This window comes from Uranotaenia lowii, chromosome 3, assembly GCF_029784155.1.
Source record: "Uranotaenia lowii strain MFRU-FL chromosome 3, ASM2978415v1, whole genome shotgun sequence".
In the NCBI taxonomy this organism is placed as follows: Eukaryota; Metazoa; Arthropoda; class Insecta; order Diptera; family Culicidae; genus Uranotaenia; species Uranotaenia lowii.
In genome coordinates, this window is record NC_073693.1 from 218,598,473 (window position 1) to 218,622,349 (window position 23,877).

The 23,877-nt window shown below is 30.6% G+C and overlaps 1 protein-coding gene across 1 annotated transcript in view; it reads left to right on the forward strand.

The window, feature by feature from the left end:
• Nucleotides 1–23,877, forward strand: part of LOC129753094 (uncharacterized) — a 24,642-nt gene continuing 765 nt past the window's right edge. The window contains exon 1 of the mRNA XM_055748895.1: nucleotides 1–231. Coding sequence (XP_055604870.1) covers nucleotides 1–231 — 231 coding nt within the window. The remainder of the gene's footprint in view (nucleotides 232–23,877) is intronic.

Below are 23,877 nucleotides of genomic sequence, written 5' to 3' on the forward strand. Positions count from 1 at the left end.
ATGGTGCTGATCAACAACGTGATCTCACCCCAAACAGGTAACATTGCAGTTAGATCTTGCGACATCGTGTCCAAACGCGCAATTAAGTACCTAGAGGTGATAATAGACGACAGACTCAGCTTTACGAGTCATGTTTACTACGTGTGTAAGAGAGCGGCAATGGCCACGGCCGCACTCACACGGATGGTGTCGAGCTCTTCGGCAATCCGCAGTAGTAAAAGGAGGATACTGGTAAGCGTGACCACGTCAATCTTGTGGTACGGAGCAGTGGTCGGAAAATCGCTCAAGAAAAGCAATCAGGAATGGTTTCTAGCTAGAATGATGCTACCTCCGAGTGCTGTGATACGCACGTGGTAAAAGTACCCATTGAATATATGTCGAAAATCAACACTAACTTGATATAAGAAGATATACCATGCCCCACCGGAGGCTACCGTTGCTATTCGTCACGTGGCTAATCGACGGTGATCGACATACTTGGTGATACATTTTGAACGTCGCTCCCTCAATCATTCCCGAACGTCTATCCTCGCATCATTGTTGATAATGCTCGTTATTGATAGACGATCATTAATGTTTCAAAAGGAAAAATATGAATAAATACCAGGACCACATGTTCAAAAAAGCTGTAGCACATGCTGGACAGTTCATTGCGGTTACCTAGTCATGATTTTGTCCTTCTAGGCAAAACGAAAAATAAAAAATCATCTGATAGCCTACATAGATCGCTCAGAACTGATACATATCAGTTATGATCCTGAAGGTTGAAAGTCGTTAGGGGAAGGAAATCAGCATCGAGACGTTCGTTGCTGATAGTCTGCGTCCTTTTTTACCTCATCATGTATCGCAAAAGTGTTTCAAATGCAGAAGCGTCGTTGTCATGCATGATTGTTTGTATGATTTGGTTGAAGAAGGAAAATTTGACTGCTTTGATTTTTTGGCTCTGAAAGTAGTCAAGCATGGCTCAGTGAAAATGATTGATTTTCGGAAGCATGGTACGGAGCAGCGGCCTGGAGGCAGGCCCTGGGATGACGTTCAGCGGCTGATGAACCTTATCAGTGGATACCGGACCATGCCGTCCGAAACCGCCTGCATAGTGGCGGGCGTCATTCCCATCTCGATTTTGCTAGAGGAGGATGTCTATTGATACGACAACAAAAACACGCCCAACATTCGAGATCTGCCAACGAAGACTCGATGTCCAACTGGCAGCAGCTATGGAACAGCTTAGCGAGACGAAGGTGGACCTATCGTCTGTTCCCGCACATCGGGAGCTGGATCGGAAGAAGACACGGTGAAGTGGACTTCCATATGACGCAATAAACAATAAACAATAAACAATAAACAATAAACAATAAACAATAAACAATAAACAATAAACAATAAACAATAAACAATAAACAATAAACAATAAACAATAAACAATAAACAATAAACAATAAACAATAAACAATAAACAATAAACAATAAACAATAAACAATAAACAATAAACAATAAACAATAAACAATAAACAATAAACAATAAACAATAAACAATAAACAATAAACAATAAACAATAAACAATAAACAATAAACAATAAACAATAAACAATAAACAATAAACAATAAACAATAAACAATAAACAATAAACAATAAACAATAAACAATAAACAATAAACAATAAACAATAAACAATAAACAATAAACAATAAACAATAAACAATAAACAATAAACAATAAACAATAAACAATAAACAATAAACAATAAACAATAAACAATAAACAATAAACAATAAACAATAAACAATAAACAATAAACAATAAACAATAAACAATAAACAATAAACAATAAACAATAAACAATAAACAATAAACAATAAACAATAAACAATAAACAATAAACAATAAACAATAAACAATAAACAATAAACAATAAACAATAAACAATAAACAATAAACAATAAACAATAAACAATAAACAATAAACAATAAACAATAAACAATAAACAATAAACAATAAACAATAAACAATAAACAATAAACAATAAACAATAAACAATAAACAATAAACAATAAACAATAAACAATAAACAATAAACAATAAACAATAAACAATAAACAATAAACAATAAACAATAAACAATAAACAATAAACAATAAACAATAAACAATAAACAATAAACAATAAACAATAAACAATAAACAATAAACAATAAACAATAAACAATAAACAATAACCACCCCACCCCCACCCCCCAACCCCCACCCCCAACACCCCCACCCCCACCCCCACCCCCCACCACCCAACCCCAACCCCAACCAATAAACAATAAACAATAAACAATAAACAATAAACAATAAACAATAAACAATAAACAATAAACAATAACACAATAAACAATAAACAATAAACAATAACAATAAACAATACAACAATAAACAATAAACAATAAACAATAAACAATAAACAATAAACAATAAACAATAAACAATAAACAATAAACAATAAACAATAAACAATAAACAATAAACAATAAACAATAAACAATAAACAATAAACAATAAACAATAAACAATAAACAATAAACAATAAACAATAAACAATAAACAATAAACAATAAACAATAAACAATAAACAATAAACAATAAACAATAAACAATAAACAATAAACAATAAACAATAAACAATAAACAATAAACAATAAACAATAAACAATAAACAATAAACAATAAACAATAAACAATAAACAATAAACAATAAACAATAAACAATAAACAATAAACAATAAACAATAAACAATAAACAATAAACAATAAACAATAAACAATAAACAATAAACAATAAACAATAAACAATAAACAATAAACAATAAACAATAAACAATAAACAATAAACAATAAACAATAAACAATAAACAATAAACAATAAACAATAAACAATAAACAATAAACAATAAACAATAAACAATAAACAATAAACAATAAACAATAAACAATAAACAATAAACAATAAACAATAAACAATAAACAATAAACAATAAACAATAAACAATAAACAATAAACAATAAACAATAAACAATAAACAATAAACAATAAACAATAAACAATAAACAATAAACAATAAACAATAAACAATAAACAATAAACAATAAACAATAAACAATAAACAATAAACAATAAACAATAAACAATAAACAATAAACAATAAACAATAAACAATAAACAATAAACAATAAACAATAAACAATAAACAATAAACAATAAACAATAAACAATAAACAATAAACAATAAACAATAAACAATAAACAATAAACAATAAACAATAAACAATAAACAATAAACAATAAACAATAAACAATAAACAATAAACAATAAACAATAAACAATAAACAATAAACAATAAACAATAAACAATAAACAATAAACAATAAACAATAAACAATAAACAATAAACAATAAACAATAAACAATAAACAATAAACAATAAACAATAAACAATAAACAATAAACAATAAACAATAAACAATAAACAATAAACAATAAACAATAAACAATAAACAATAAACAATAAACAATAAACAATAAACAATAAACAATAAACAATAAACAATAAACAATAAACAATAAACAATAAACAATAAACAATAAACAATAAACAATAAACAATAAACAATAAACAATAAACAATAAACAATAAACAATAAACAATAAACAATAAACAATAAACAATAAACAATAAACAATAAACAATAAACAATAAACAATAAACAATAAACAATAAACAATAAACAATAAACAATAAACAATAAACAATAAACAATAAACAATAAACAATAAACAATAAACAATAAACAATAAACAATAAACAATAAACAATAAACAATAAACAATAAACAATAAACAATAAACAATAAACAATAAACAATAAACAATAAACAATAAACAATAAACAATAAACAATAAACAATAAACAATAAACAATAAACAATAAACAATAAACAATAAACAATAAACAATAAACAATAAACAATAAACAATAAACAATAAACAATAAACAATAAACAATAAACAATAAACAATAAACAATAAACAATAAACAATAAACAATAAACAATAAACAATAAACAATAAACAATAAACAATAAACAATAAACAATAAACAATAAACAATAAACAATAAACAATAAACAATAAACAATAAACAATAAACAATAAACAATAAACAATAAACAATAAACAATAAACAATAAACAATAAACAATAAACAATAAACAATAAACAATAAACAATAAACAATAAACAATAAACAATAAACAATAAACAATAAACAATAAACAATAAACAATAAACAATAAACAATAAACAATAAACAATAAACAATAAACAATAAACAATAAACAATAAACAATAAACAATAAACAATAAACAATAAACAATAAACAATAAACAATAAACAATAAACAATAAACAATAAACAATAAACAATAAACAATAAACAATAAACAATAAACAATAAACAATAAACAATAAACAATAAACAATAAACAATAAACAATAAACAATAAACAATAAACAATAAACAATAAACAATAAACAATAAACAATAAACAATAAACAATAAACAATAAACAATAAACAATAAACAATAAACAATAAACAATAAACAATAAACAATAAACAATAAACAATAAACAATAAACAATAAACAGTAGAGATCAGGCCATTGATCTTCAAGAGGAGGGGTATAAATGGTCACCTCGAGTCGTTACGAGGAGAGGTCAGATATCGTGTCGCTAGGGGAGAGATCGGGCCTTGAATCGTGCAGAGAACAAGGTTTCGGTTTCGGTTCTCAAGAAAGAGGAGAGTTCGGACGTCGAGTCGTAAGGATGAGAGGTTTTGCTGAAAGTGGTCTCGTCAATGAGTATTGCCTTGATACGTACTAGCGCGAATAGACCTCCCGCTCTTGAAGATTAGTGTGTTAATTTATTCAAGGTGGAGTTTAGGAAGTAGGAGTTGCGTATCGAGTGTGGCACAACCGTGGTGCGACTGGGTACCAGTGCTCAGTTGCAAAAGGGAGGGGTCGTCACGCGTATCGGGTAGTCGCGACCCCGATATGCGGGACGCCCAAATGTTCGTGCGGGTTATGATTGGTCTGCCTTTTGAGGAGGTTCCTGGCCCCGATTCGCGGATATGATCAACTCACGACGGGCAGAGGGCCTAGTGCCGTAAACATTTGGTGCCCAGTGGTTGGGCCTTAGTCTGAGTCTCGAGGAGTCGGAGAACACGTTAGGTGGTGCGGATATCTCCAGAGGAGAGGCGAGTTGTTCTCGTCTCGATTTGGGCCAAGAGACGGATCGAAATAGGGCTTTCAAGACACGAGGAGAGGCGAGTTGTTGCAATTGCACCCATGGACCCAGAGTAGCAAACTGGGGAGATGCGGTGGCCCGCAGTGCTTTGGAATGCAATCCGTAAAAAGGATTTACTACCTGGGTGATCAACTAATAAAAAAAACATCAACAAACTGCAGTGGAGTATACGCCCTAAAATATGCGAATTTGGGGGTTGAAATAAGTCTCTCTGCCAAAGACGTTGAAGATAGCAGGAGACCCATCTCCATATTCGCAGATATGCTTAATGCATAGAACTAGTACGCCTTCAACAGAGTCATTTGGAGAGCGATAGCGTTGTCGCTGACCAGACTGAGGCGGGTGGAAAACAATTTCCACAATTACCAGCTACATGATCAAGGAGAAAAGGAAAACACTGGAAGATTCATCAGATAGTACTCAAAGGTCGATACTTGCACCAGTTCTGTGGATCATAACATACAACAATCTATTGACGATAAGCTAGCGGGAGTAAATCTAGTGGGACTCGCTGACGACGTTGTCTACCTAGTGGAAGGGTCTTCTACCGAAGAAATATGTACGACGTACGTGTCACGTTAACTGTTAAGACAGAGGAAAATTCCATTCGCCTTCCACTGACTTACCAGACACTCACCGAGATGATGCTGATCACCAACCTGTTATAAGCATAATCCTGGACAATTGTTGATGGGCCGTGGGACATCGAGCCCAAACACGCTTCCAAATACCTGGGCGTTATGCACGACGACCGGTTTAACTTCAAAAGTCACTTTGAGAACGCCTCACACGGATTATGTCAAAAATATTGGCTATACGATGCCGTAAAAGAGGAGTACTGAGAACGTGACCCCACGAATACTGTAATACGATTAGTTGGCCTTTTTCTTAGTCGAATATCCAGGTACCTTATTTTTTTAAAGGATTGCTGTCCTAGGTACTCCTTGTATCATGCGTATTTCGAGGCCATCGGCCATTATTCCTTTCCGATCCTGCAACTACGTATACCCATAGATGGGAGGCCATACACGCACTAGTAATACTCGGGTGGTAATACTCGTTTTTCGAGACGAGATACTTTCGCCTCTACTCGTAACTCAAGGCCTATACATCTACCACTTAATAATGTTCTCCGTCTCAACTCAAGACTCTATCTACCCAATTGAACCACTTATGTGCCACATCCGGTGCGTAGATTGCTGCAATCTGACTACATTTTACAGCCATGTATCTCCAAGTGGCAAGTTTCTACGCTGGTTTACGGAAAAGTGGAACCACACCTTAAAACAGGTATATAGGGAACGAGAAAGAATGTTCTGAATGGTTTTAACTCTTATAAAAAAAAGAACATAAAGGATTTGAAGGGATTGGCTCAAAGATACTAAATTTGTAATTTTTGGTCCAGTGTGTTCTAAAATATATAATGCTGAATTTCGAGGTTTCTTGGTTTAGATTTCTTCGCGGTCCTTAATGTATTAAGGCCGAACAACAATTAACAACAATTTTGGGTTCTAGTGGTTGGTGGCCTTAAAAGTCAAGTCGTACTGTGCAAATGACATCTATCCACTTTCTCACATATCATACAAGACTGGATCGGCGGAGTACATAGGTGAATCTGGCGGGTGTTAAATAGATGTGGGAGAAGACGCCCCGGTTTTCGATTGTTGGGTAATGGGGTTCAAAGAACGGTATAATTGCCGTCCATAGCCCGGACATCTAGTTGGGATCGGTAAAACAACTGAATGTTTACTTTTTTGAGGTGGTGGTTTGTGGATGAAATTTCTCGGTACCCTTCCTTTCCTCTAGTTTGTCCCTACAATTTCTGCGCAGAAGGCATACTTGTTTTTGTGGGACCAAGGCTTTGAGGTGTTGGTCGCGTCCATGTCCTTGAGGAATACTTGGACATTATTCGCAGCATACCACTTTATATAGGAAAACGAATAATTTTGTTAAGGCTTTAGAAAAGGTTAGGGTTCGAGGAATCCGAGATGTTATAATTGATATTTTTAATAGGAAACACCGGCATTCTCAATATTTTACGAATCATTTTGATGCTGATGAAAAGAGTAGCAAAATCCACAAAAAGTTTTGTGTCGAGCAAGTGAATGTAGACATTTAATCTTCATCCGTCTCAGAAGTTTTTACCCGTTTCAGTCTCAGGAATGTCCTGACTAAAACAAAAATATGTTTCTGGTTTCCTAACCAATTTTTACAAAATGTATGGTTTTGGAAACCTCGTAATGTAACTCCAATGTTTTTTTAAACATTATTAACCTACAACACCTCAGTTTTCCGTTTTTCAAAGTCTATGAAAAAAATCCGAGAAATTTACTTTGGAAAAACGACTGTAAATAGATCAGCTGCGGAATGTTAAAAAAAATCATTTAGTGTCCAAGAAAGCTTTAGTTAGAAGCTATACGTTGCATGTAGAATTTTTTTAATTTTTTTTAAAATCATGACCACAAAAAATGTATAAAAATGGTTAAAACCGTACCTTTCAATCAATGAACCGTCAAAAATGTTTAAGTTACACTAGATATATTTTGAAAAAAAAAAAGGATTGAAAAGCAATTTGGCACAATTTTAGATTTTTCGATTGTCAAAATACGAAATACAGAATTTTCGAAGAATTTTCAAAAGTAGCTGCTTTCCGAACTTTTTGTCAATTTGCAGTTTCTAGAAACTCAGAGAAACTGCAAATTGACAAAAAGCACTTAAATTTCACCCTTCATTAGATTTTCAGTATATTATCAGTCAGCATTTTTAATTTAGGCTGGAACAAAAACAGCTCTCCTGATGATCCCAAAAAGCATTTAGAAGAAAAACGGGTTGTTTAATGTGAAAGAACAACTTTTTCCTTTGCATATGAACAGTTATAGTGCAGTTTTTATAGTCATTTAATGATAAATTTTTGATATTTAAAAAATAAGGACATTTTTCAAGACTAAGCCCGTATTTTACAAATGGATAGGAACCCCTATCCTAGGGAGCCTAGGGGAATGTGTGAAGACCAAATTTCATTAGTATTTTAAGGCTTAAAATATTTAGCAATTATTATTATTGTTGCCCCTAATTGTATGCAGCATCATAGTTATTTTTTCGATTATGAATATTTTTAAAATAAAAAGTAAAAAATCAAGGTAAAAATTATAAACTAGCACATGTAAATTTTATGAACATATTTAGTATTCTTTATGATCAAAAAAACTCGTTATAATCGTCAGAATAGAGACTGATCAATGAAACCCCAAAGCATCAAATTCTGAACAGAGACAACAATTTTTAAACCAAATTTAAGGTAGTCTAAAAAATTTCTTCATCCATGTTTTACGTTCATAGGAGTCCTGTACTGATTTTAAAAATATAAAACATGCCACATTCCCCTTAACAGAAAAAATAATCGAAATATATTGAAAAAAGTGATCAATCTTAACCCGGATTACGGTACCAAGGAAAAGTTATAGGCAATGAGACAATATCGGAATGAAGATGGTTACAGAGTTCGACAAAGAAGGATAGTAGGTACTTACGTTTCAATTCACAGTTCATATGTTGAACAAGATTTATATTCAGTCAGCATTATTACTTCTTTCTACTATAGAAAAGTAGAAGCATATAAAGAGACTATTTGTTTATATGCATTAGGTTGGCAGCCCCATGGGTCATGTCGACTTTTGCATTTTATTGAATGGTCCGAAAAACTGATCTGTGCAAAATTTCAGCTCAATCGGACTCAATTTAGTGGTGCTTTAAAGCACCCAAAGTTTTGGTTTTTTTACTCTCAAAAATTACCAAATTTGTGACACCAAATTACCAAAATTTTGTAACAATTGACTTCAAAATTTAAAAATCACGTAATGTGGAGACCGAAGGAAATTGATGAAATCTTAATTTTTATGTTGATGCCAAATTACCTAAAAATGCATGAAACGTCGAAATCTCTGTGATCTCGAAAAATAAAATTCCGAAAACCGGCCATTTTTCGGAAAACCGACTAAGTCTCAAAAACTCGATTTTTGGCCAAAAATTTATTTTCAAAATAGCTCCAGATTTCAACGTTTTATGCATTTTTAAGACATTTGACATCAAACTTAAAATTTTGATTTTCCCGATTTCCTTTGGTCCCCTCTTTGGTGATTTTTCAGGGTAAAAAAACAAAACCTTGAGCGCTTTGAGGCACCTAAAGATCGATTGAGCTGAAATTTTGCACAGGTTATTTTTTGGCCAATTTACAAAATATGTATAGTCGGTTTTTGAAATTCGATCATGAAATTTTTCCTATACATCAATTGCCATGCCGTAATATACATGGTTTAAAAAGAACTTAAATATTTAATTTTAAAACATACCTCTGTCTTAAATTGCTTATGTGATTATGTCATAAACCTATTATTCCAGACGAATCTTATGTTTTCTCCCATTTAATGGTGGCTTTAAAGCTGTTCCAACAAACAAGACGATTGCTAGTAAACATAACCCATAAACTTTCACGACTCATAATCACTCTTCATTAGCAAATTAAGACAAACGTCGAACAGCAAAACTCATCTCGTCCGGTTTCGGTCCATTTCTTCATTTCAAAAGCGCAGAGAACAACCTCGCGAATAAAAATGCACCAAATCGGGCAATAACTAGCAGAGATTTGGTTTTGTTTGTTTTTTATGTGCACATTAGTTAGCCAGAACATTTTTCACTTTAATTTCCGTTCTAAACACGTTTTCACTTGCCGTCGTCATCATCGTGATGCGGTTGTCAAAAAGAGGATAACCAAGCTTTTAGTTTCGCTCTGTTTTTAATTTTTTTTTGCTCTCAAGAGGACAAGATCCGGAACAGTGAGATGAAATATGAACTAAGGGAAAGTGAAGACGGAAAAAGATGACGGAACTCGTCTTTTTTTTAATTGCACTTCCGGTAGTCTCTGGAGGATTTTTGTTCCTTCTTCATGGTATAATTTCTCAGTTTAATCTGGCTTAGGACGTGTTTTGTTCGAGTAATTAAGTAGCAAACCTTACTTATGTAGGTACTTGGTGTTTATTATCAAAAGTATTTGATTCATCACTTTCTAGAGAAATTTTCGATCAAGATTTAGAAATTGTCGATAAGAACTTAAATTTTCCGGCAATCATCAAAAGAGCTTTACTGTAGAAAATTTAAATGAAAAAAAAAATTAAAGGGACATCTTAAAGAATGTCCAATGTCCAGCTGCAAAACCATTGAACCCAAAAATATTGTCGTCTACATGAACACGCCCGACCGACACAAACTCTTAAAACGCAAAGGGTCGTGTCGTTTTCCTTAATTAAAAATTTTAATTGACGCTTGAACGACTGCCATGCCAGAGAGGACAGGGCCCGAGTTTGAGTTTGGTGTCTTTTGCCACTCTACTCTCGTCGAATGCGAACAAGAAAGGACGCTTCCCACAATGTAGGGAAAACAACTCCATTCCTTGGGAAAACGGGGGAAAAAAAAGACCGGAGCAAAAACACAAAAACCGAACGAAGAATTCGCCATAACTTGAAACAAGAAGAATGATGACAATGATGACGATGACCACGGGAGTGCTTAAGACAGAGAATGAGGAGGGATGAATGAATCCGGGAGCCGGCGAGAGATTTTTTTTTTCTTTTCTCGAAAGATGGAAAAACGAAAAAAAACCTTTAACCGACAAAGCCATTTAGCCATGCTACGTGAGATGCCATTGGTGGTGGATGATTTTTCGCCCATTAAAACAGGACTTCCGGAAAATCTTTTGTTTGAACCGCCGCCGACACTGAGCTCCGGAAACCGGACGACGACGTCAGTGAGGATTTCTGCCCTGGAGAGGATGTGTCAATTCTTCCTCTTTCAACGAATTTTGAGGACATAAAACATGGCGTTAAAGATTGGGAAAACCAAAATCTTGCTCGTCTTCAATATACTGTTTTTTTCACAAATTGTTTCCGATATTTAGTATTTGAAAACAAAAAGTTTCTGAGATGTCTTTTACCTTAAAACGAGTAGTTTTAAATAAGCGTGTACTTCAAGAAGCACTCAAGTCCAGGTTTTTTTTTCTGCTCGCAATCGGTTATCACCTTTTCTTTCTTCTCCTCAACAACCGGTAGGATTGTGTTCGACTTCCGGCCGGTGTATGTGGTGATTTAGAGCAAAAAAAAAATGGGAAAAATGATGGATCCTTAGAGCTACTAGGAATAGAGCAGTGCAAGCCCTTAGTTTTATCGGGTTCCTAAATCAAAGGGACCACCTCTCTCGGACGATGGACGATGGAAAGATGGGACAGTGCAGACAAGTCAATGAAATACTATTTAATTAAGAGCAACTTGTAGGAGATTTTCTTTTTGTTTGTTGCGCCCTGGATTACGAGATTTGTTAGAGGTAATTTTTTCTAATTAGTTTTATTCTTGCAAGGGTAGTTTATAGTTCTTTGGATCTGTGAGTTATCTTCTAATGTATGTTCCCCTTATTTTTTATCTGATTTTTTGATTTTTGTTCAAGAGGGCAGCCCAAATGTTTGATTCAATTTTTTGTTTCGCAAAATAAAAATTGAAAATTAAATTTCATGGAGAGATTATCAACCGCTTCTTGTAAAAATAATTGAGGTTTTTGTTTCGCTTATAGTCGTTTTGCCTTTTTTATGGTATTCACGACTATACAATGTAAAGTATAGTATAGTATACATCCTCGTTGCAGTTGGTGAACAGTTATTGAAAAACTCATCCGGTACAACTGTTTTCGATGTTTGCTCTTGGGCTCGAACTCGCGGATATTGGGTCAGAAGGCAACTGACATGTCAACTGAGGTATATCACAAGCCTCTGTAAAAATATGAATACACTCGTGTTGAAAAAATACTTAAATAAAGTTATAACGTTGAAAAAAAAACTATACAATCTAGAATCTTTAAGCGGATGCGTTATAGGCGATAAAATCACTCTCATAAATCAAAAAATAACAAAACATTTAAATAGTCTCAAATAACATTTTAATCTTATCAACTTGATTATTATTATTATTTATTAATTCTTGTAACGTAAGACAAAATCTTTTAATGTGATTTTTTTTAATTTTGAACTTTTTTTTAAACAAAATTTCCTTATTTTCGAAGGTGCCAAGAATTCAATAGCGGATTTGAAATATTTGGAGGCGCTGAACTCATTCTAAAATAAGCTCATTTCTAACAACGCTTGTTTTCGAGTTCAAAGCGTTAACTTTTGAAAATTGATAAAACAACGTTTAAAAAAACTGTACACTTTATTGGAGCACCATAGGATACATTTGAACTGTTAAGATATTTAAATAAAACATTCAAAACCAATAATCATATCGAATCTATGATATAATAACTCAAATATGTCCTTTGGAGATGCCAAAAATAGTATAGACTTTACAAAGATTAAAAAATGGATTTGACCCTTTATAAAATATTTAATCTCTTGAGATAAGTCAACAAAGAAAAACTGGAATCCTGCTACAACAAACTCATACAAAGTAAGTTTCTGTTTCTGTGAAGTTTGATAGTTTGATGATAAATTTCTTCAAATTTGGCAAAACGACAAAATAAGACAAAAAAGACAAAAAAGACAAAAAAGACAAAAAAGACAAAAAAGACAAAAAAGACAAAAAAGACAAAAAAGACAAAAAAGACAAAAAAGACAAAAAAGACAAAAAAGACAAAAAAGACAAAAAAGACAAAAAAGACAAAAAAGACAAAAAAGACAAAAAAGACAAAAAAGACAAAAAAGACAAAAAAGACAAAAAAGACAAAAAAGACAAAAAAGACAAAAAAGACAAAAAAGACAAAAAAGACAAAAAAGACAAAAAAGACAAAAAAGACAAAAAAGACAAAAAAGACAAAAAAGACAAAAAAGACAAAAAAGACAAAAAAGACAAAAAAGACAAAAAAGACAAAAAAGACAAAAAAGACAAAAAAGACAAAAAAGACAAAAAAGACAAAAAAGACAAAAAAGACAAAAAAGACAAAAAAGACAAAAAAGACAAAAAAGACAAAAAAGACAAAAAAGACAAAAAAGACAAAAAAGACAAAAAAGACAAAAAAGACAAAAAAGACAAAAAAGACAAAAAAGACAAAAAAGACAAAAAAGACAAAAAAGACAAAAAAGACAAAAAAGACAAAAAAGACAAAAAAGACAAAAAAGACAAAAAAGACAAAAAAGACAAAAAAGACAAAAAAGACAAAAAAGACAAAAAAGACAAAAAAGACAAAAAAGACAAAAAAGACAAAAAAGACAAAAAAGACAAAAAAGACAAAAAAGACAAAAAAGACAAAAAAGACAAAAAAGACAAAAAAGACAAAAAAGACAAAAAAGACAAAAAAGACAAAAAAGACAAAAAAGACAAAAAAGACAAAAAAGACAAAAAAGACAAAAAAGACAAAAAAGACAAAAAAGACAAAAAAGACAAAAAAGACAAAAAAGACAAAAAAGACAAAAAAGACAAAAAAGACAAAAAAGACAAAAAAGACAAAAAAGACAAAAAAGACAAAAAAGACAAAAAAGACAAAAAAGACAAAAAAGACAAAAAAGACAAAAAAGACAAAAAAGACAAAAAAGACAAAAAAGACAAAAAAGACAAAAAAGACAAAAAAGACAAAAAAGACAAAAAAGACAAAAAAGACAAAAAAGACAAAAAAGACAAAAAAGACAAAAAAGACAAAAAAGACAAAAAAGACAAAAAAGACAAAAAAGACAAAAAAGACAAAAAAGACAAAAAAGACAAAAAAGACAAAAAAGACAAAAAAGACAAAAAAGACAAAAAAGACAAAAAAGACAAAAAAGACAAAAAAGACAAAAAAGACAAAAAAGACAAAAAAGACAAAAAAGACAAAAAAGACAAAAAAGACAAAAAAGACAAAAAAGACAAAAAAGACAAAAAAGACAAAAAAGACAAAAAAGACAAAAAAGACAAAAAAGACAAAAAAGACAAAAAAGACAAAAAAGACAAAAAAGACAAAAAAGACAAAAAAGACAAAAAAGACAAAAAAGACAAAAAAGACAAAAAAGACAAAAAAGACAAAAAAGACAAAAAAGACAAAAAAGACAAAAAAGACAAAAAAGACAAAAAAGACAAAAAAGACAAAAAAGACAAAAAAGACAAAAAAGACAAAAAAGACAAAAAAGACAAAAAAGACAAAAAAGACAAAAAAGACAAAAAAGACAAAAAAGACAAAAAAGACAAAAAAGACAAAAAAGACAAAAAAGACAAAAAAGACAAAAAAGACAAAAAAGACAAAAAAGACAAAAAAGACAAAAAAGACAAAAAAGACAAAAAAGACAAAAAAGACAAAAAAGACAAAAAAGACAAAAAAGACAAAAAAGACAAAAAAGACAAAAAAGACAAAAAAGACAAAAAAGACAAAAAAGACAAAAAAGACAAAAAAGACAAAAAAGACAAAAAAGACAAAAAAGACAAAAAAGACAAAAAAGACAAAAAAGACAAAAAAGACAAAAAAGACAAAAAAGACAAAAAAGACAAAAAAGACAAAAAAGACAAAAAAGACAAAAAAGACAAAAAAGACAAAAAAGACAAAAAAGACAAAAAAGACAAAAAAGACAAAAAAGACAAAAAAGACAAAAAAGACAAAAAAGACAAAAAAGACAAAAAAGACAAAAAAGACAAAAAAGACAAAAAAGACAAAAAAGACAAAAAAGACAAAAAAGACAAAAAAGACAAAAAAGACAAAAAAGACAAAAAAGACAAAAAAGACAAAAAAGACAAAAAAGACAAAAAAGACAAAAAAGACAAAAAAGACAAAAAAGACAAAAAAGACAAAAAAGACAAAAAAGACAAAAAAGACAAAAAAGACAAAAAAGACAAAAAAGACAAAAAAGACAAAAAAGACAAAAAAGACAAAAAAGACAAAAAAGACAAAAAAGACAAAAAAGACAAAAAAGACAAAAAAGACAAAAAAGACAAAAAAGACAAAAAAGACAAAAAAGACAAAAAAGACAAAAAAGACAAAAAAGACAAAAAAGACAAAAAAGACAAAAAAGACAAAAAAGACAAAAAAGACAAAAAAGACAAAAAAGACAAAAAAGACAAAAAAGACAAAAAAGACAAAAAAGACAAAAAAGACAAAAAAGACAAAAAAGACAAAAAAGACAAAAAAGACAAAAAAGACAAAAAAGACAAAAAAGACAAAAAAGACAAAAAAGACAAAAAAGACAAAAAAGACAAAAAAGACAAAAAAGACAAAAAAGACAAAAAAGACAAAAAAGACAAAAAAGACAAAAAAGACAAAAAAGACAAAAAGACAAAAAAGACAAAAAAGACAAAAAAGACAAAAAAGACAAAAAAGACAAAAAAGACAAAAAAGACAAAAAAGACAAAAAAGACAAAAAAGACAAAAAAGACAAAAAAGACAAAAAAGACAAAAAAGACAAAAAAGACAAAAAAGACAAAAAAGACAAAAAAGACAAAAAAGACAAAAAAGACAAAAAAGACAAAAAAGACAAAAAAGACAAAAAAGACAAAAAAGACAAAAAAGACAAAAAAGACAAAAAAGACAAAAAAGACAAAAAAGACAAAAAAGACAAAAAAGACAAAAAAGACAAAAAAGACAAAAAAGACAAAAAAGACAAAAAAGACAAAAAAGACAAAAAAGACAAAAAAGACAAAAAAGACAAAAAAGACAAAAAAGACAAAAAAGACAAAAAAGACAAAAAAGACAAAAAAGACAAAAAAGACAAAAAAGACAAAAAAGACAAAAAAGACAAAAAAGACAAAAAAGACAAAAAAGACAAAAAAGACAAAAAAGACAAAAAAGACAAAAAAGACAAAAAAGACAAAAAAGACAAAAAAGACAAAAAAGACAAAAAAGACAAAAAAGACAAAAAAGACAAAAAAGACAAAAAAGACAAAAAAGACAAAAAAGACAAAAAAGACAAAAAAGACAAAAAAGACAAAAAAGACAAAAAAGACAAAAAAGACAAAAAAGACAAAAAAGACAAAAAAGACAAAAAAGACAAAAAAGACAAAAAAGACAAAAAAGACAAAAAAAACAAAAAAGACAAAAAAGACAAAAAAGACAAAAAAGACAAAAAAGACAAAAAAGACAGAAAAGACTGTTCTTTCTGTCTTTTCTGTCTTTTTTGTCATTTTTGTCATTTTTGTCATTTTTGTCATTTTTGTCATTTTTGTCATTTTTGTCATTTTTGTCATTTTTGTCATTTTTGTCATTTTTGTCATTTTTGTCATTTTTGTCATTTTTGTCATTTTTGTCATTTTTGTCATTTTTGTCATTTTTGTCATTTTTGTCATTTTTGTCATTTTTGTCATCTTTGTCATTTTTGTCATTTTTGTCATTTTTGTCATTTTTGTCATTTTTGTCACTTTTGTCATTATTGTCATTTTTGTCATTTTTGTCATTTTTGTCATTTTTGTCATTTTTGTCATTTTTGTCATTTTTGTCATTTTTGTCATTTTTGTCATTTTTGTCATTTTTGTCATTTTTGTCATTTTTGTCATTTTTGTCATTTTTGACATTTTTGTCATTTTTGTCATTTTTGTCATTTTTGTCATTTTTGTCATTTTTGTCATTTTTGTCATTTTTGTCATTTTTGTCATTTTTGTCATTTTTGTCATTTTTGTCATTTTTGTCATTTTTGTCATTTTTGTCATTTTTGTCATTTTTGTCATTTTTGTCATTTTTGTCATTTTTGTCATTTTTGTCATTTTTGACATTTTTGTCATTTTTGTCATTTTTGTCATTTTTGTCATTTTTGTCATTTTTTTCATTTTTGTCATTTTTGTCATTTTTGTCATTTTTGTCATTTTTGTCATTTTTGTCATTTTTGTCATTTTTGTCATTTTTGTCATTTTTGTCATTTTTGTCATTTTTGTCATTTTTGTCATTTTTGTCATTTTTGTCATTTTTGTCATTTTTGTCATTTTTGTCATTTTTGTCATTTTTGTCATTTTTGTCATTTTTGTCATTTTTGTCATTTTTGTCATTTTTGTCATTTTTGTCATTTTTGTCATTTTTGTCATTTTTGTCATATTTGTCATTTTTGTCATTTTTGTCATTTTTGTCATTTTTGTCATTTTTGTCATTTTTGTCATTTTTGTCATTTTTGTCATTTTTGTCATTTTTGTCATTTTTGTCATTTTTGTCATTTTTGTCATTTTTGTCATTTTTGTCATTTTTGTCATTTTTGTCATTTTTGTCATTTTTGTCATTTTTGTCATTTTTGTCAGTTTTGTCAGTTTTGTCGATTTTGTCGACTTTGTCGATTTTGTCGATTTTGTCGATTGTGTTAATTTTGTCGATTTTGTCGATTATGTCGATTTTGTCATTTTTGTCAGTTTTGTCGATTTTATCGATTTTGTCGATTTTGTCGATTTTGTAGATTTTGTCGATTCTGTCGATTTTGTCGATTTTGTCAATTTTGTAGATTTGTCGATTTTGTCGATTTTGTAGATTTTGTCAATTTTGTCAATTTTGTAGATTTTGTCGATTTTGTAGATTTTGTCGATTTTGTCGATTTTTTTCGATTTTGTCGATTTTGTCGATAGTGTTAATTTTGTCGAGTTTGTGGATTTTGTCGATTTTGTCGAATTTGTAATTTTTTTTGATTTTGTCGATTTTATCGTTTCTTCGATTTTGTCGATTTTGTCGATTTTGTGATTTTGTAGATTTTGTAGATTTTGTAGATTTTGTAGATTTTGTAGATTTTGTCGATTTTGTCGATTGTGTCATCTGGGTAATTTTTTTCAATTATACAACTTATAGCAAATTTTGATATAATTTAAAGGCGATGCGCGATGTTGAAACATTCGATATGAAGGTACTGGTTTCTCCGGAAAATACGTTCTCATGATGCCGATTTTGACCAAAGTTTTTTTTTTCGAGGTAGCACCAAACCTATTGGCGTCAAATTCAAATTTAGATTTCCCCGATTTTCTGGTCCCACCTGAGGTGATTTTTGAAGGTTTGAGCTCCCTTATTCAAGCCATATTGAGCAGCAATTTTTCACAGGTCAGTTTTTGAACCATTCTACACAATGTATATGATCGGAAAGATGATGAAATTTTAAATGATATAAGCAGAATCGTGTTCGGAACTTGGTTTTTTACTATTAAAATATACAATTTTATTGTGATGAATTTCGACCAAATACCAAAAAGGGAGTGATCAATATTGCTTTTGAAAAAAAAAACTGTTGAATAACTTTGTTTTAAGCAGTAGAAAATAAAACTTTTGCTCGATTCTTCCAGAACTCATTTTTCTAGAATATCGTTTTAAAAATCGTTAAAAACCATGTCAAAAGATTATTAAAAAGCATCCAGCACAGTTTTATCTCCACATTGAGATCAGAATCTATTAACTAAGATCACCCTCAGTTTTTCGAATACGAGTTTAAATTCATTTGCAGAGTGATGAACGCATTGAAGTAAACCAAAGCGCTTGCAGATGAACTTTAATTACCGCCTCGAAAGAATAAAATCTTATCTTCAAAAGACATGATGTCACTTGCTTGGAACAGCAATGTCCATCATCAGGCAAATGTGATGATGGTCCTGGATTTCAAACTGAAGCTGACTGATAATTTTGCTGTCATCAAGCTGTTGTAGGAATAATATTGCAAGTCAGACACATGGCAGCTAGCCTTGGCGATCTTCTTGAAGATTGCTCTGACAGTTTGTTTACGATTGAATTTTCGTCGCGATCGTCTTTCCTATAGTTTCAACCCACGAGTTTGTTGACGAGATAATAATCGTCCAGAATTTCTGGAGTGTAATATCCATTTCAAATCCTTAGTGAAAAAATGGTTTATCAGTTTAAATTAAAAAGTTGATTGAAATTTGTTAAAACTAATCTTTTGGTATATTTCTATTTATAAAAATTTCATCTCTCAAAAAGATTTTAAGCTATTAGAATGATACTAATAATAGTCTATTTTCTCTCCTTTCCCTCAAAACAGCTGGCTCCCAGGACGATTTTGCCACGGACCGGGAAGCCTCGCAGCGATTTATGAAACCAATTTAGAGCGCCAACGATATCCAGCAACTAGCGACGACGACAGGCAACCATTAAAACGCTTCTAACCACCAGAGTGCTTCCAATCCGGAAACAGGAGCGTGGGTGGAGAACGAATCCTCCCCCCAAAACAGCAAACGACCATTTTTGCTAACCTAGATTTTTCCTGCCCGGAGCCTGGAGCAAATAGAAAAGCGTGGCACTTCTCGGGATTTTTTTTCTATTGCTGTCCTACGTGTGAATCGCGCGCCGGTTTAAAGGGAATTTTTACTGAAAAATTTGTGAACCAATAGGGGGTGGAACGAAAAAAAAAAAATGCGAGCTTGGTAATTGCATCCCGTTCCCAAGTGGGAATCTCGTGAAAATTGCATACCACAAGCGTTTTTTTTTCAAGCGATATTTCCCGGCTCTTCTTCTCCTTACAACAAGTAGATACCAACCGAGTGTAATCGATCTCGAAAAAGGGAAATAAATTCCCGTGGAGTGGCTTGGAAGTGGGAAAATGTGATAGAATGCTGAACTTGGTGTTTCCCATCATCATAGCGGACGGCGGCATTTTTGGTGGAAAAATAGATAATTTACTGTTCTTCTTACTGGGTTGAAATTCCATGAAAGTCCTGGCGAAGGAAGCATTTGAGTGAAATGTAAATCATCATCATCAGCGTCCTAGAGAAGCATTTAGCTGCGATTCCGAAAAAAAGTAAAATAAAATTGAGCATTTCGAGCGATGTCGCATTAAGCGTGAGAAATTATGGCAACCAGTTGTTGTGTAAGAGCTTCGCTCTTTTTTCCAATTCATTAGAAAAAAAAGGAGAAGGAAAAAGCAAAAAAAAAGTCACGGTGCTACCAGGAGGGCTATTTGTTGGATAACAGCTGAAAATCCATTCGCGTGCGAAAGTAAGTTAATGTGGGGTTGTGGGAAAAATCCAAAAGCGACATCTCGGAGCTTTTGTGAGTAAGTAAATAAAAAGCAAAAGTGAAAGAATATCTGTGAGGGAAAGAAGTGGAAAAATACAGTGGAAACGAAAAAAAAATCGTTTAGAAATAGTTCAGCTGCAACCCCCCCAGAAAAAGAAGCAGATAAAAAGTTGGTGGGCTGGAAAATTACAGAAAGCATGAATGAATGGCAGTGATGTGGTCTGTGTTTTGTGAATTAATGAAGGTGGGAATCTTTTATTTCGGTCAACCGTGGTGTGACAAATTTTTACTTCACCAAACCGAAGAAGATCTTTTCGTAATAGCCGCCGTTTGCTGAATTTGATTACATCTGGCTGACTAACTGGCAGACCGGCAGATTTGCCAGACAATGCTGCAGTGATGCAGTAACTGCAAGCCCACTTTTGGATCGTTAGTAACGAGGTAGTTTTACTTATGACTGCTTGGTGCAATTGAATTCAGGTGAGTGCAATGTCGATTATGCAAACGACAATTTAAACGTCTCTATTTGCTGATTTTTTTTTTGTTTTGACATTTTTTGAATGAAATGCAGTATAAAGAGCGATTATTGAGCAATCATATCTTAAGTTTTTTATTCTCTTTGTTTTTTTGACTCTTATAAGAGTTTTTCAATTTTTTAGACATTTCTAGCGTAACATTTCATAAAGGTGAAACTACCAGTTAGCTCGAAACGAGAAAAACCGTTTGAAATTTCAAAACATGTAATCAAATCCTACTTAAAAAATCAACCACTTTTTGTTTAAGAAAATCAGATAATGTGCATTATATTCACTTATTGCTCGTTGCTTATCAAGAAATTAAACGCTTTTTTACAAAATTTCAAATAGTTTTGAGTTTTGCCCTTTTTTGTTTTTGATTTCAGTTACGCCTAATTGATCGGCCGTTTGTGTTTGGGTTTTGAAGTTACTCCCTTTGATCCTACACGATTAATCTAATTAGGCCACTTTTTCTCACATTAACCCCATTTTAAATTGGCATAACTTCACGTTCCAACGAATATACATCAACAGGAAGTTTAAACCAATTGAATTTTATAAATTTTTCGAAAGTTTTAAGTGCAACCGCGTACATCCAGAATGACAGTTAACTCATTTGTTTACCTTTGTCAGTTTCACTCTTATGAAATCTTACGTTAGTTTTAAGGGAACTGTATAAGAGAAGAAAGAGCTTTTTAGAATCTTAATGGTTTTATAAAATTTTATTCAGTAACACCGATAGTTTTATTGGACTCCTCAAGCCTCTCATAAAACCAAAACTTCATCTAGTAGCCTGCTTTAAAACTGTAAATGTTATCCATGCGAGGGTTTCTGAAATTCAAATTGAGTTAAAAATAATAACTACATATACCAAGAATACACAATAAATAAGGAAATGGATTTTTAGCATAATTTCCTTACTCATAATTACTATACATACCGTAATCCGGGGTAATATTGATCACTTTTTTCAATATTTTTCGATTATTTTTTCTGTTAAGGGGAATGTGGGATGTTTCATATTTTTAAAACTAGTACTGGACTCATATGAACGTAAATCATGGTTGCGGGAATTTATTAGACTATTTTAAATTTAATTTAAAAATCGATTTCGTCGCTGTTCAGAAATTGATGATTTGGGGTAACATTGATCAGTCTCCATTTTGACGGTTTTAACGAGTTTTTCTTGATCATAAAGGATACAAAACACCTTCATAATTGTTTATAAATTCAAATTTATCAATTCTACCTTGCTTTTCAACGTTTTCTTTACAAAAAAAATTATAATCGAAAAAAAACAATTATGCTGCATACATCCAGGGGCAAAAATTATAATAATTGCTAAATAGTTTTAGCTTCAAAATACAAATGAAATTTTGCATTCACACATTCCCCTAGGCCCTCCCACTAATTTCATTTTCATATTTTCTTCAAAGTTAATCATTTGATAGGATTCCTATCCATTTGTCCAATATGGGCTTACTCTTGGAAAATGTCCTTACTTTATAAATATCAAAAATTTATCATTAAATGAATATAAAAATAGCACTATAACTGTACATTTACAAAGAATAAAAGTTGTTCTTTCACATTCAACCACCCGTTTGCTTCTAAATACATTTTGGTATCATCAGGAGAGCTGTTTGTTTGCGAGCCTTAGAAAAAATAGATATTTTAAAATTTTGAAATTACATTTTTACTAACAGAAAACAATTTCAAATACAAACCTTATTCTGTCTATTTGATACTCAATTAATAGGCTTTCAAACGTAGAAAACAGTTTTCAAAAATTCGAACTATAGACTAAGTTATTGGTGATAATGTGTAAAAATTTATTGATGTTCAAAGTTACCCCGGTGATCAAAGTTACCCCGTTTTACGGTACTCAAAAATAATGAATTTTACTGGTAAAATATATCAAAACTTCCAAAACAAATCTCAATCAATAATTCAAATCAATGATCTTTCCGGTAAATCATTGATAATTTATTTTCAAAATGATGTATTAGAAATTTGCTTCAAAACAGATTCTAAGCAGTCGAGTTTTAAAATTTGAAATAAATAATTCCAAAACACAGATTTGAAAAAATCTTAAACAGATGTCTGATAAGGTAAAAAGTTAACCATGATAAATTGTTAGGAAAATGATAATTATTGTTATTCATTATTTATCTTAATTTACATTTCAATTCATCTTTTTCATCTGAAGGGTTGATTGGAAAATTCCGCTGAAGTGTTTTGAGTTAGAAAAAAAAAATAATGGTTTGAAATGTGAATTTTTTATAAAGAAAAAACATTACTGGTTTATGTTTTTAGAACAACAAAAATTCAGAATTGAAAAACTTAGACAAATTTTACAAAAATATGCCTAAAAATTAAAATATTTTTTATTTCAGTAACAAAAGCTGATAGAAAAATTTAATTTTTAGATTCAGGGCGCTCAAATCAGTCATAATTACGTTTTAAATTCATATTAGGTTTTGGAATTGTTTTGCTAATTCAGTTAACCATCATAAGAGGTAAATGCCTGTTACATGGCGTCCAACTTGCTGATGTATAAAACTAGTATTAATTAATTTTGAAGTTAAAATGGTTCGTTTCGAAGTCTGTTCTTGTTTAGTTACACTTAATAAAACCCCATTCTAAAGACGAGGTAAAATTTTTGTATGCCAAGTTTTGATTGTTTATTCAAGAGTTTAATTGAATTGCAAATCGAAATTTACAATTAGAAATTAGTTTCAAATCATGAACGTCATATAGTATCGTAAAATTAAATGTCTCAAGCCTAAAGTCATTTAAGACGAAATTTCGCCGGAAGCGAGCCAAATTTCTGACTTTACGCTTAATTTTACACACCTACGGAGTACGGAGAAAAATTTTCCTTGGAAAAATCTTTTTTTTTTGGAGGGGGTGTTTATAACCCTACCTCCCCCCCCCATCAAACGGTCTTGGTAAGTTTCATAATATTTTCTCCAAATTTTTTTATCCTCCAAAACTATAAAGCGTGTTCCACATCAAATTGCATCATTTTGCAAACGCTGTAGAAAACCACTCATTGCCTTTTTTTTTTAATTTTTTTCTGTATTTTGAAAAAAAAAAAAC